Here is a 12,317-nt window from a genome sequence, read left to right on the forward strand (position 1 = left end):
GCCAAAAAAATGGAAAACCTGAAAGAAATGGACAAATTCTTAGAAAGGTATAACCTTCCAAGACTGAACCAGGAAGAAACAGAAAATACGAACAGACCAATCACAAGTAATGACATTGAAACTGTGATTAAAAGTCTTCCAACAAGACCTTCCCTGGTGGCGCAATGGTTGAGAGTCCACCTGTCGATGCAGGGGACATGGGTTCGTGCCCCGGTCCGGGAAGATCCCACATGCCGCGGAGCGGCTGGGCCCGTAGGCCATGGCTGCTGAGCCTGCGCGTCCGGAGCCTGTGCTCCGCAACGGGAGAGGCCGCGACAGTGAGAGGCCCGCGTACCGCAAAAAAAAAAAAGAAAAAAAATCTTCCAACAAACAAAAGTCCAGGACCAGATGGCTTCACAGGTGAATTCTGTCAAACACTTAGAGAAGAGCTAACACCCATCCTTCTCAAACTCTTCCAAAAAATTGCAGAGGAAGGAACACTCCCAAACTCATTCTATGAGGCCACCATCACCCTGATACCAAAACCAGACAAAGATACTACAAAAAAAGAAAATTAGAGGCCAATATCACTGATGAATATAGATACAAAAATCGTCAACAAAATACTAGCAAACAGAATCCAACAACACATTAAAAGGATCATACACCATGATCAAGTGGGAGTTATCCCAGGGATGCAAGGATTCTTCAACATATGCAAATCAATCAATGTGATACACCACATTAACAAATTGAAGAATAAAAACCATATGATCATCTCAATAGATGCAGAAAAAGCTTTTGACAAAATTCAACGCCCATTTATGATAAAATTCTCCAGAAAGTGGGCATAGAGGGAACCTACCTCAACATAATAAAGGCCATACACAACAAACCCACAGCAAACATCATTCTCAATGGTGAAACACTGAAAGCATTTCCTCTAAGATCAGGAACAAGACAAGGATGTCCACTCTCACCACTATTATTCAACATAGTTTTGGAAGTCCTAGCCACGGCAATCAGAGAAGAAAAAGAAATAAAAGGAATACAAATTGGAAAAGAAGAAGTAAAACTGTCACTGTTTGCAGATGACACGATACTATACATAGAGAATCCTAAAAATGCCACCAGAAAACTACTAGAGCTAATCAGTGAATTTGGTAAAGTTGCAGGATACAAAATTAATGCACAGAAATCTCTTGCATTCCTATACACTAATGATGAAAAATCTGAAAGATAAATTAAGGAAACACTCCCATTTACCACTGCAACAAAAAGAATAAAATACCTAGGAATAAACCTTCCTAGGGAGACAAAAGACCTGTATGCAGGAAACTATAAGACACTGATGAAAGAAATTAAAGATACCAACAGATGGAGAGATATACCATGTTCTTGGATTGGAAGAATCAATACTGTGAACATGACTGTACTACCCAAAGCAATCTACAGATTCAATGCAATCCCTATCAAACTACCAATGGCATTTTTTATGGAACTAGAACAAATCATCTTAAAATTTGTACGGAGACACAAAAGACCCCGAATAGCCAAAGCAGTCTTGAGGGAAAAAAACGGAGCTGGAGGAATCAGACTCCCTGACTTCAGACTATGCTACAGTAATCAAGACAATATGGTACTGGCACAAAAACAGAAACATAGATCAATGGAACAAGATAGAAAGCCCAGAGGTAAACCCGTGCACCTATGATCAACTAATCTATGACAAAGGAGGCAAGGATATGCAATGGAGAAAAGACAATCTCTTCAATAAGTGGTGCTGGGAAAACTGGACAGCTACATGTAAAAGAATGAAATTAGAACACTCCCTAACACCATACACAAAAATAAACTCAAAATGGATTAGAGACCTAAATGTAAGTCCAGACACTATAAAACTCTTAGAGGAAAACACAGGAAGAACACTCTTTGACATAAATCACAGTAAGATCTTTTTTGATCCACCTCCTAGAGTAATGGAAATAAAAACAAAAATAAACAAATGGGACCTAATGAAACTTAAAAGCTTTTGCACAGCAAAGGAAACAAGACAAAAAGACAACCCTCAGAATGGGAGAAAATATTTGCAAACGAATCAATGGACAAAGGATTAATCTCCAAAATATATAAACAGCTCATGCAGCTCAATATTAAAGAAACAAACAACCCAATCCAAAAATGGGCAGAAGACCTAAATAGACATTTCTCCAAAGAAGACATACAGGTGGCCAAGAAGCACATGAAAAGCTGCTCAACATCACTAATTATTAGAGAAATGCAAATCAAAACTACAATGAGGTATCACATCACACCAGTTAGAATGGGCATCATCAGAAAATCTACAAACAACAAATGCTGGAGAGGGTGTGGAGAAAAGGGAACCCTCTTGCACTGTGGGTGGGAATGTAAATTGATACAGCCAGTATGGAGAACAGTATGGAGGTTCCTTAAAAAACTAAAAATAGAATTACCATATGATCCAGCAATCCAACTACTAGGCATATACCCAGAGAAAACAATAATGCAAAAAGACACATGCACCCCAATGTTCATTGCAGCACTATTTACAACAGCCAGGTCATGGAAGCAACCTAAATGCCCACTGACAGAGGAATAGATAAAGAAGTTGTGGTACATATATACAATGCAATATTACTCAGCCATAAAAAGGAACGAAATTGAATCATTTGTTGGGACGTGGATGGATCTAGAGACTGTCATACAGAGTGAAGTAAGTCAGAAAGAGAAATACAAATATCGTATATTAACGCATGTATGTGGAACCTAGAACAATGGTACAGATGAACCGGTTTGCAGGGCAGAAGTTGAGACACAGATGTAGAGGACAAACGTATGGACATCAGGGGGTAAAACCGCAGTGGGGTGGGGATGGTGGTGTGCTGAATTGGGCGATTGGGATTGACATGTATACACTGATGTCTATAAAACTGATGACTAATAGGAACCTGTTGTATAAAAAGAAAAAAAACAACTAATACTAAACTTTCTTTGGGTTACTTGTATGGAAATATGTTAATATAAATGTTTCAGACATTACATGAAATTCCTAAAAATCTTATATGTTCTGGTATAATGTTATAAGTCATAATTCTAGTTATTACTTTAAAATGTATATCTCAGAAATAACTAAGTTTCCTTGTCAATTGCATTATTATGAACTTTCATCAAATCTTTAACCATGGTCATTTTTAAGTCTTTTGTCATTTACAGACAGTTCTGGGTGTACCCTGATGCTTTCGCAAATATGTTCCTATAAAAGGGTTTCATATTCAAGGAATTCATGGAAAAGACTCTGAGAAGTACAGCTTTCTGGTAACTGACCATACTGCTGAACTGAATGAATAAGCATTTTCAGAACTCTAATGGAAAACTGATGAATTCATAAAAGTGCTAACAAAAGATCAAGATGAAAATAATTACATGGGACTGAGTGAACTGATGAGGATGATTATAATTTTTGCGACTTTCTGTTTGAATGAAAAATAAATGTTAAAAAAAAAAAGTTCTAAAATTCGATCGGGGTGATGCGGCACAACTCTGTGAATATCCTAAAAGCCACCGCATTGTACCCGTTAATGGGTACACCCCACGGAGTATGGATCATGTCTCACTAAAGCTGTTATTAAAAAACAGTAACATCTTTTCTTCTCAATCAGAAGGGATAAAAATCAACCCTATTTCTTCAGCATGATCAAGAGATCACTCTCAGTAAGAAAAATAAAGCCAAACAAAAGGCTTTAAAGAAAATACATACATCGTGCACATGAAATAGTGGGAAAGGATTTTCCAAGTGAAGTTTGAACCCTAGAGCTAGGAAAAGCCAAGTGGCAAGTGGCACTCGTAGTAGCCACGACGACGGTCAGGACAGACCCTGCAAGGTGAGAGCTCGGACGTCCCCCAACACCAGCCACGGGGCTCCCAGCCAGGACCCGCCCCTGCACCCACCTCCGACTGTTTCACCAGCAGCTCCGACCACTTCTGCCACAGGGGACACTTGTCCCTGTCCTCAAACGTGGTCTCATTGGAAGTCCAGCAGCACTGCTCGTGGCTGTACCAGAAGGCGGACAGGCAGATGCCCTCCTTCAGGTCTGTCATCCAGTCGACGGCGAGATCGATGACCCCGGCCAGGGTGCCTGGAAGAAGCAGCGAGAGCCACTCAGAAGGACGGCCGGCATGGGCCAGGGTAGCACGTGCGCCCGGAGGGCCAGGCGGAGATGCCCGTGCCCCGGGCTGCCACGCACCCAGGAACCCTCTTTCTTCAGTCTTGAGGTCACCTGAGCGAGTGGCAGGGCACCAGGTGTGGCAAAAGTGGTGCCCAGCCCAGTGAGACACAAAGGCCAATGATACGCTGTCCTCGGGGGGCTTCAATAGGGTGGGAGGGAGAGACCCGCAGCACTGAGCCCACCGCAAGCCCCTGGGGCTGAGCGGCTTTCAGAACCCAGCCCTTCCGAATCTTAGAAACAGGGTACCTACACCCTATAAATCACGTAACCCCCTCAGCGGCTTCTGGGGCAGGATGCTGGGATCACACACATGAATATCCTCCAGGAAACCTGACAATTCAGACAAAATGGAGACAAAACTATTTATAACAGCCTCGTCATTGAAATAAAGTTTTCCCATCAAATGGAATCCAGCTTGAAAAATCTTACTTGTTAGAACTTTCTGGATTTTTAAAAAATTATGGATAAAGGACTGAGGAGCCACATAAGTAAATAACTACTTTAAAGGCCGATAGGAGTGGGATAAAATCGAGTGTGCAGTGGGTCAGAGAAGGCCATTTTAGGTCTCTTTCTAGAATAACCCATTCCAGTCTTTCACGAAGGCAGGGAATACTTTTGCGCTACCAAACTTTTCACACTTTTACTAGATCCTTATTACAACATCAATTCCCCGAAGGCAGCCATATGCCAGCCTCAGGCGACCCGGCCTTGCCACTCTCCTGGTTCCATCAGCAGTCGCCCACTGTTCTAGCCAGAACACCCGAATCCTCAGCAGCGCACAGGCTCTGACCACCGTTCCCACATTTCTCTCCAGGCGCCTCTCTCTCCATCACGAATCCCACACCCTGCCCACACTGTGTTCCTTGGCACACCAGGCCCTCCTCTCTGCACCACCTCAGATAGCACTGTCCTCCCCCAACCCGCCAAGCTCCTATTTATCTTCCAGATGCTGGCATTTATATCACCTCCTTCAGGAAGCCTTCCCTGATTTCCTAAGTCTGGGCTAAGTATACTTCCCAGGCACTCCCCATCACCATACCTATCACATCCTGATATGATCAGTATTTATATATATGTGTATACACACACACACACCCCTCACATGCACACACACACACTCCAACTAGTCTATAAGGGTGGGGGGAGTCTCTTGTCTGGTTTGTGTGCCACGGTGGGGATCAAGCCAGGTGTCTAGACCCTGTGTCCCCTTTAAGTGGGCAAGGGCCATTGTATTCACGTCAGGTACATAGCTGGAACTATATATCCATGTTGAATGAATGAGAGCAACAAACGAATGAAAATCAGGAAACTCAGGTCCATCCATTCACTCAAGGGCTATTTATTGAGCACCTACGTACTACGTGCCACGTACTGTTCCACACCCTGGGGTACAGCAGTGAACAAAGCAAACTCAGGTCCCTGCCTTCGTGGAATCTCAGCTTGTACGAGAAGACACTAGATTGAATAAGTAAGTAAATGAGGGGCTCCAACAGAAGGTGGTAGGTGCTAGAGAGGAGAATACAGCACGTTCCAATGGCAGCCATTTCCTACAATGGTGCAGGAGAACAGTCGGACACGTCCTCAAAAAGTTAAACAAGGGGGTTTCCCTGGTGGCGCAGTGGTTGAGAGTCCGCCTGCCGACACAGGGGACATGGGTTCGCGCCCCGGTCCGGGAAGATCCCACATGCCGCAGAGCGGCTGGGCCCGTGAGCCATGGCCGCTGAGCCTGCGCGTCCGGAGCCTGTTCTCCACAACGGGAGAGGCCACAACAGTGAGAGGCCCGCGTATTACCAAAAAAAAAAAAAAAAAAAGTTAAACAAGGAGTCACCACCTGACCAAACACTTCCATTCCTAGGCATCTGCCCACGAGAAATGAAAACATACACCCAACACAAGACATGTACGCAAATGTTCACAACTGCATATTCACAGAAGCCAAAGAGTGGAAACAACCCATATGCCCATCAATTGCTGAATGGAGAAACAAAATGTGGTCCACCTACAATGGCAACCAAAAGGAATGAAGTGCTGACACATGTGACAGCATGGATGAACCTTGGAAACGTTATGCTGTAAAAGAAGCCAGTCACAAAAGACCATATATTGTATGCTTCCATTTTATGAAACGTCCAGAGTAGGCAAATTTACAGAGACAGCAAGTAGATTAGCGGTTGCCCAGGACTGAGCGGAGGCTAGGGACACTGGGGCTGATAGCTAAAGGGTAGGAAGGTTCTTTGGGAGCTGATGAAAATGTTCTAAAATTGGCCTTGGTGATGTTGCAAAACTCTGTGAGTACACTAAAAACCACCAAGTTGTACACTTTAACTAGGTGAACTGTACGGTATGTGAGTTATATCTCAATAAAGCTGTTACGTACACACACACATACATACATATAGTGGGCGAGGGCGACGAGGCTCAGAGAGGGAGACGTGCTTTTAGAAAAGGTGGTCAGAGAACACCTCAAGCAGAAGATGACATTGGAACAAAAACTGCCTTGTGTGGAACAACAGCGACACCCAGTGGTGGCTCCTGGTTAACGCCCTGCAGAGGAGCCGCAGCTTGGGCGTCGGAATATAATGTCTGGGCTGCCAATACGGAGGTGACTGGCAAGATAGTGGGACCCCTGGGGCTCGCCACTGGGGAACGGGAAGGTGAATGGGGCAGTTTTCTGGCTTTTCCTTCATCCAGATCAAAAGAACACTTTCGCCACCTTCACTGCCAAGATCATCTTTTTCTTGCCTCCCTCCTATATTCATCTGCTGATGTGACCATGGGATCGCCCTTCTCCAGCAGTCCTCACCCCTGGCTGCATATTAAAATCACAGGGGAAAGGGGGCTTTACTCAATGCTAGGGTGTCATCTCCAGGGAGCTACTATTTAATTGAAGCCTGGGCAGCAGCATTTTTTTTTAATTCCCCAGCTGATTCTTCCTGAAAGAACTGATGGAAATCGGATTAACAGTGAAGCCCGATGGTCGGTATCTGACTTGTTAAAGACAGCCCGACAGGGCTCTGAGATCAGTTGATAAATCTATACTGTGTGACTCCAGCAGGAAGCCAAGACATCTACTCTGATTCCTTCATTTCCCGTATTCATCCCTCCTTCCCAGGAGCCAAGAATAACACAGGGTACAGTTTTATAAATCTATTCTAAAGAAAGACATCAAAGTTCGCAGCAAACTACCCTCTCCGCCCTCTCCCCCCCACCTACCTTTAAAGGACTTCATAGAGCCTAATGAATGGGTGGCAAAACGCCATATGTCCATGAACTCGAATTCCCTCCCAGCACTGCTGCCAATATATACCGGGAGCGCCACTGGGAGGGGAAGGACAGGATGGGCGGAATGGGTGGGTAGCTGCTGTGGCCGGAAGGAGAGGACTGCCCCTTCAGCACTCTCCTGGGCCCTTTAGGACATGCCAGGCAGAGGGAGCCCCTCCCCGGCAACCAGGCCCCTCTTACCACTGTAGATGTAACGAGTGACAGGGCAGCCAGAAATCAAAGTCCTCTAATCACAAAATTTTACCCTATGCCCCGCAGGTGCTCTGCGAGTACGTACTATATTCAACCTGTATCACACAGCCATTCTCTGATCAGTCCTATAAGCAGAACTAGCGTGTTACTACAGGCAGGGGGAGTTTCTTAAGGGAATCTCTTCAGCATGATCAAATTTTTTTCTCCTTAGACATTAACCTTCACAGCCTCCTAAAAGGAAGTAAGTTTCAGGAAACAATTTCCATGGAGGGCTGTGCATTTGCTATTAAAAGGGGAGGTGTCCCCTCCAGATACTCATTCATTCATTCTGGAAACAGCAACTGCTCACAAACATGGTGTTGGGATTATAAGAATGAAGGACACGGAGTCGCTGAGGGTCAGAACAACCCATGGGCTGGAGGTACCTCCCCCGGGCCTTCCTCAGACCCTGTGGTGTCTCACGTTACTGTGAGCGTCTCTCGATGTTTACAATTCATCTCAGGGCCTGCCGGTGTTAGTAAAGGCCAGTCTCATATGATGTTTTATTTTTAGAGATCAACATGTTCCCGTCCTTTCTCACCTTCTACGTGGCCAAGTACTATAGAATGTGAAATGTGTGTTTTCAATAAAATCCAGCATGGCGGTAAACCTTTCTACAGTGTGGAAAGGGCCAACCCGCCTTCTCGGTACCGCGCTCCAATGACCATACCTGGGCCTGTCCGTGCCTTGGGGTCTTTTTGCTTTACTGATGATAGATTTATGTTAAGTGTATTGTCATGTATTGTGCCCTTAGGTATTTCAAGTAACAGCCCCTTTGCCTGAAGTACAAGAGAAACACTCCACGTACCTGCCAGCAGGCCGATGAGCAGCATCACCGCCCATCCTGACCAGGCGTCCAGCAAGCTCTTGATGAACTCCCATATGGACTCCTTGCTTTTGCTGGTTATCTAGAAGCAGAAAGACATCGGAGCTGATGTGGACACACTTTCCAATTCAGGCTTCCTTCTCTGAAACTGTTTCCTCAGGAAACACGGTGATTGAGAAAACGAATATAATGAAGCAACTAGACTGCCGCTAACGTGACTCTTTCAGTTACCTAGCACAGTGGTTAAATGGGCTTTCTAGTTCACAGAGCTAGAAAGATGCCATGGTAGTCTCCAAAGAATCCAAAAAAGTTCACTTACTTAAAAAAACCTCACTAAGTGTGATGTGATCTTTGATTATTTCAAAGCCATTCTGAAGGAAGACATCACTTCGGTGTCACCGTTTTGAATACAAATCATTATTTTAGCCTAAATCGTAAGGTCTGTTCACAAAGACCCTCTTCGACAAAGACTTCAATTCCTTCTTTCATTTTCCAGGCTACATGTTAACAACAAGAACGAACTTAATTTCTTTCTCTTCCTTCCTTCCTCCCTCCCTCCCTCCCTCCCTCCTTTCTTTCCTTCCTTCCTTCCTTTATGGCTGCGTTGGGTCTTCATTGCTGTGCGCAGGCTTTCTCTAGATGTGGCGAGCGGGGGCTACTCTTCGTTGCGGTGCGCGGGCTTCTCATTGCGGTGGCTTCTCTTGTTGCGGAGCACAGGCTCTAGGCGTGCGGGCTTCAGTAGTTGTGGCTCGCGGGCTCTAGAGCGCAGGCTCAGTAGCTGTGGCACACGGGCTTAGTTGCTCCGTGGCATGTGGGATCTTCCCAGACCAGGGCTCAAACCCATGTCCCCTGCATTGGCAGGTGGATTCTTAACCACTGCGCCACCAGGGAAGTCCCAAGAACTTACTTTTTTTTTTTTTTTTTTTGCGGTACATGGGCCTCTCACTGCTGTGGCCTCTCCCGTTGCAGAGCACAGGCTCTGGACACGCAGGCTCAGCGGCCATGGCTCACGGGTCCAGCCGTTCTGCGGCATGTGCGATCCTCCCGGACCGGGGCACGAACCCGCGTCCCCTGCATCGGCAGGCGGACCCCCAACCACTGCGCCACCAGGGAAGCCCCGAACTTTCTTTTTTTAATTGAAGTATAGTTGATTTACAATGTTAATTTCAGGTGTACAGCAAAGTGATTTAGTTATACCTATATATATATATCCTTTTTCAGATTCTTTTCCATTATAGGTTATTACAAAATATTAAATATAGTTCCCTGTGCTATACAGTAGGACCTTGTTGTTTATCTACTTTATATATAATAGTGTGTATCTGTTAGTCCGAACTCCTAATTTATCCCTCCCCCACCCTCTTTCCCCTTTGGTAACCATAAATTGGTTTTCTATGTCTGTGAGTGTATTTCTGTTTTGTAAATAAGTCCACTTGTACCACTTTTTTAGATTCCACATATAAGCAATATCATATGATATTTGTCTTTCTCTGACTTACTTCACTCAGTATGATAATCTCTAGGCCCATCCATGTTGCTGCAAATGGCATTATTTCATTCTTTTTTATGGCTGAGTAATATTCCATTGTATATATGTACCACACCTTCTTTATCCATTCATCTGTCGATGGACACTTAGGTTGCTTCCATGTCTTGGCTATTGTGAATGGTGCTGTTAGCTTTGTGCAGTGACAGTATCATAGCCAGTGAGGTTTATCTGAGGTGTGATTACTGCTAATTGTAAATAGTGCTGCTATGAACATTGGGGTGCATGTATCTTTTTGAGTTAGAGTTTTCTCTGGATACATACCCAGGAGTGGGATTGCTGGATCACATGATAACTCTAATTTCAGTTTTTTAAGGAACCACCATACTGGTCTCCATAGTGGCTGTATCAATTTACATTCCCACCAACAGTGTAGGAGGGTTCCCTTTTCTCCACACCCTCTCCAGCATTGCTGTTTGTAGCTTTTTTGATGACAGCCATTCTGACCGGTGTGCGGTGATACCTCATTGTAGTTTTGATTAACAGCAAGAAGGCTGAAGGAGCCAGCCTGGATCACGCTTTCCAGGCAGATGGTTACATCTAAACACATCGTAAGAGCACCCCTTTGCCTCCCTGTGTTAACAGAATCCTACATTCCTGAGACCATCATTCCCCTCATAACCCTTTAGAGCAAGGGTTGGCAAACATTTTCCATAAAGAGACAGAAAGTAAATATTTTCGGTTCGGCAGGTCAGTTGGTCTCCGTGGCAACTACCGGACTCTGCTGTTGTAGCACAGAAGGAGCCATAGAGAGCATGGCAGTGCACCTCTCTTGTATCCTGTGGCCATGAAAAGGAAATCCAGGGCTTTCTCAGTGGCGCAGTGGTTGAGGATCCACCTGCCACTGCAGGGGACACGGGGTTGATCCCAGTCCAGGAAGATCCCACATGCTGCAGAGCAGCTAAGCCCGTGTGCCACAACTACTGAGCCTGTGCTCTAGAGCCCGCACGCCACAACTACTGAAGCCCGCACGCCTGGAGCCCGTGCTCTGTAACAAGAGAAGCCACCGCAATGAGAAGCCAGCGCACCACAACAAAGAGTAGCCCCCACCCTCCGCAACTAGAGAAAGCCCACGCGCAGCAGTGAAGAACCAACACAGCCAAAACCAAACAAATAAATAAATAAATAAGTAAATAGGAAATCCAGGGACTTCCCTGGTGGTCCAGCAGTGGAGAGTCCACCTTACAGTGCAGGGGCCACAGGTTCAATCCCTGGTCAGGAAACTAAGATACCAAATGCCGCGGGGCAACTAAGCCCACGCACCACAACTACTGAGCTCGTGCGCCTCAACTAGAGAGCCCACGTGCCATAAACTACAGAGCCCACACGCCCTGGAGCCCGTGCGCCACAACTACAGACCACAACTACAGAGCCCACGCGCCCTGGAGCCCGTGCGCCACAACTACAGACCACAACTACAGAGCCCACGCGCCCTGGAGCCTGTGTGCCACAACTACAGACCACAACTACAGAGCCCACACGCCCTGGAGCCCGTGTGCCACAACTACAGACCACAACTACAGAGCCCACGCACCCTGGAGCCCGTGCGCCACAACTACAGATCACAAGCGCCCTGGAGCCTGTGCGCCACAACTACAGACCACAACTACAGAGCCCACACACCCTGGAGCCTGTGAGCCACAAGTAGAGAGAGAAAACCCGCCCACCACAACTAGAGAGAAGCCCACGCGCCACAACGAAAAGATCCCGCATGTCTCAACGAAGATCCCGTGTGCTGCTGCTAAGACCCACCGCAGCCAAAAATAAATAAATAAATAAAATTTTAAAATAATAAAATAAATCTTAAAAAAAAAAAAGGAAATCTAAACTCCTCTTCATGGTCTACTCAGTGGTTCCCAATGTGGCCCCATCGCCCACGTGGCCAGACTCATCTCTAGTCCTCCCCTTCCGTGAATCTGCCACCAAACCTTAGAGCTCCTTGAACTGCCTAAATGTGCCACGGTCTTTCATGCCTCTGTGACCTAAAAAAGCCACTCCTGATGAGAATCCTTTCCCCTTCCTCTGCCTGGCAAATTCTTAGTCATCCTTCAAGACCCCACTGAAATCGCACCCCCTCTAAAAACTCCCTCCCTAACCATCCCTCCTAAATGATCCCACAGCACTTGATACATAACCTTACTGCAGCCCATAAAAATATATATTGACTGCCTACGAGAGGCCAGGCACTGTAATATGTGCTTTCATA

General features: G+C 45.7%; 1 protein-coding gene and 1 pseudogene across 3 annotated transcripts in view; one reads left to right on the top strand and one right to left on the bottom strand.

The window, feature by feature from the left end:
• The window catches only part of CLCN4 (chloride voltage-gated channel 4), a 73,515-nt gene that overhangs the window by 30,409 nt on the left and 30,789 nt on the right, over positions 1-12,317 (bottom strand). For all 3 annotated transcript variants that reach the window (XM_060002228.1, XM_060002226.1, XM_060002227.1), the window contains exons 3-4: positions 8,548-8,647; positions 3,949-4,136 (exon numbers count right to left, since the gene is read on the bottom strand). In XM_060002228.1, coding sequence (XP_059858211.1) covers positions 3,949-4,136; positions 8,548-8,647 — 288 coding nt within the window. The remainder of the gene's footprint in view (positions 1-3,948; positions 4,137-8,547; positions 8,648-12,317) is intronic.
• On the top strand, positions 10,243-10,365 carry LOC132419087 (U4 spliceosomal RNA; annotated as a pseudogene).

Source organism: Delphinus delphis, chromosome X (genome assembly GCF_949987515.2).
Source record: "Delphinus delphis chromosome X, mDelDel1.2, whole genome shotgun sequence".
NCBI lineage: Eukaryota > Metazoa > Chordata > Mammalia > Artiodactyla > Delphinidae > Delphinus > Delphinus delphis.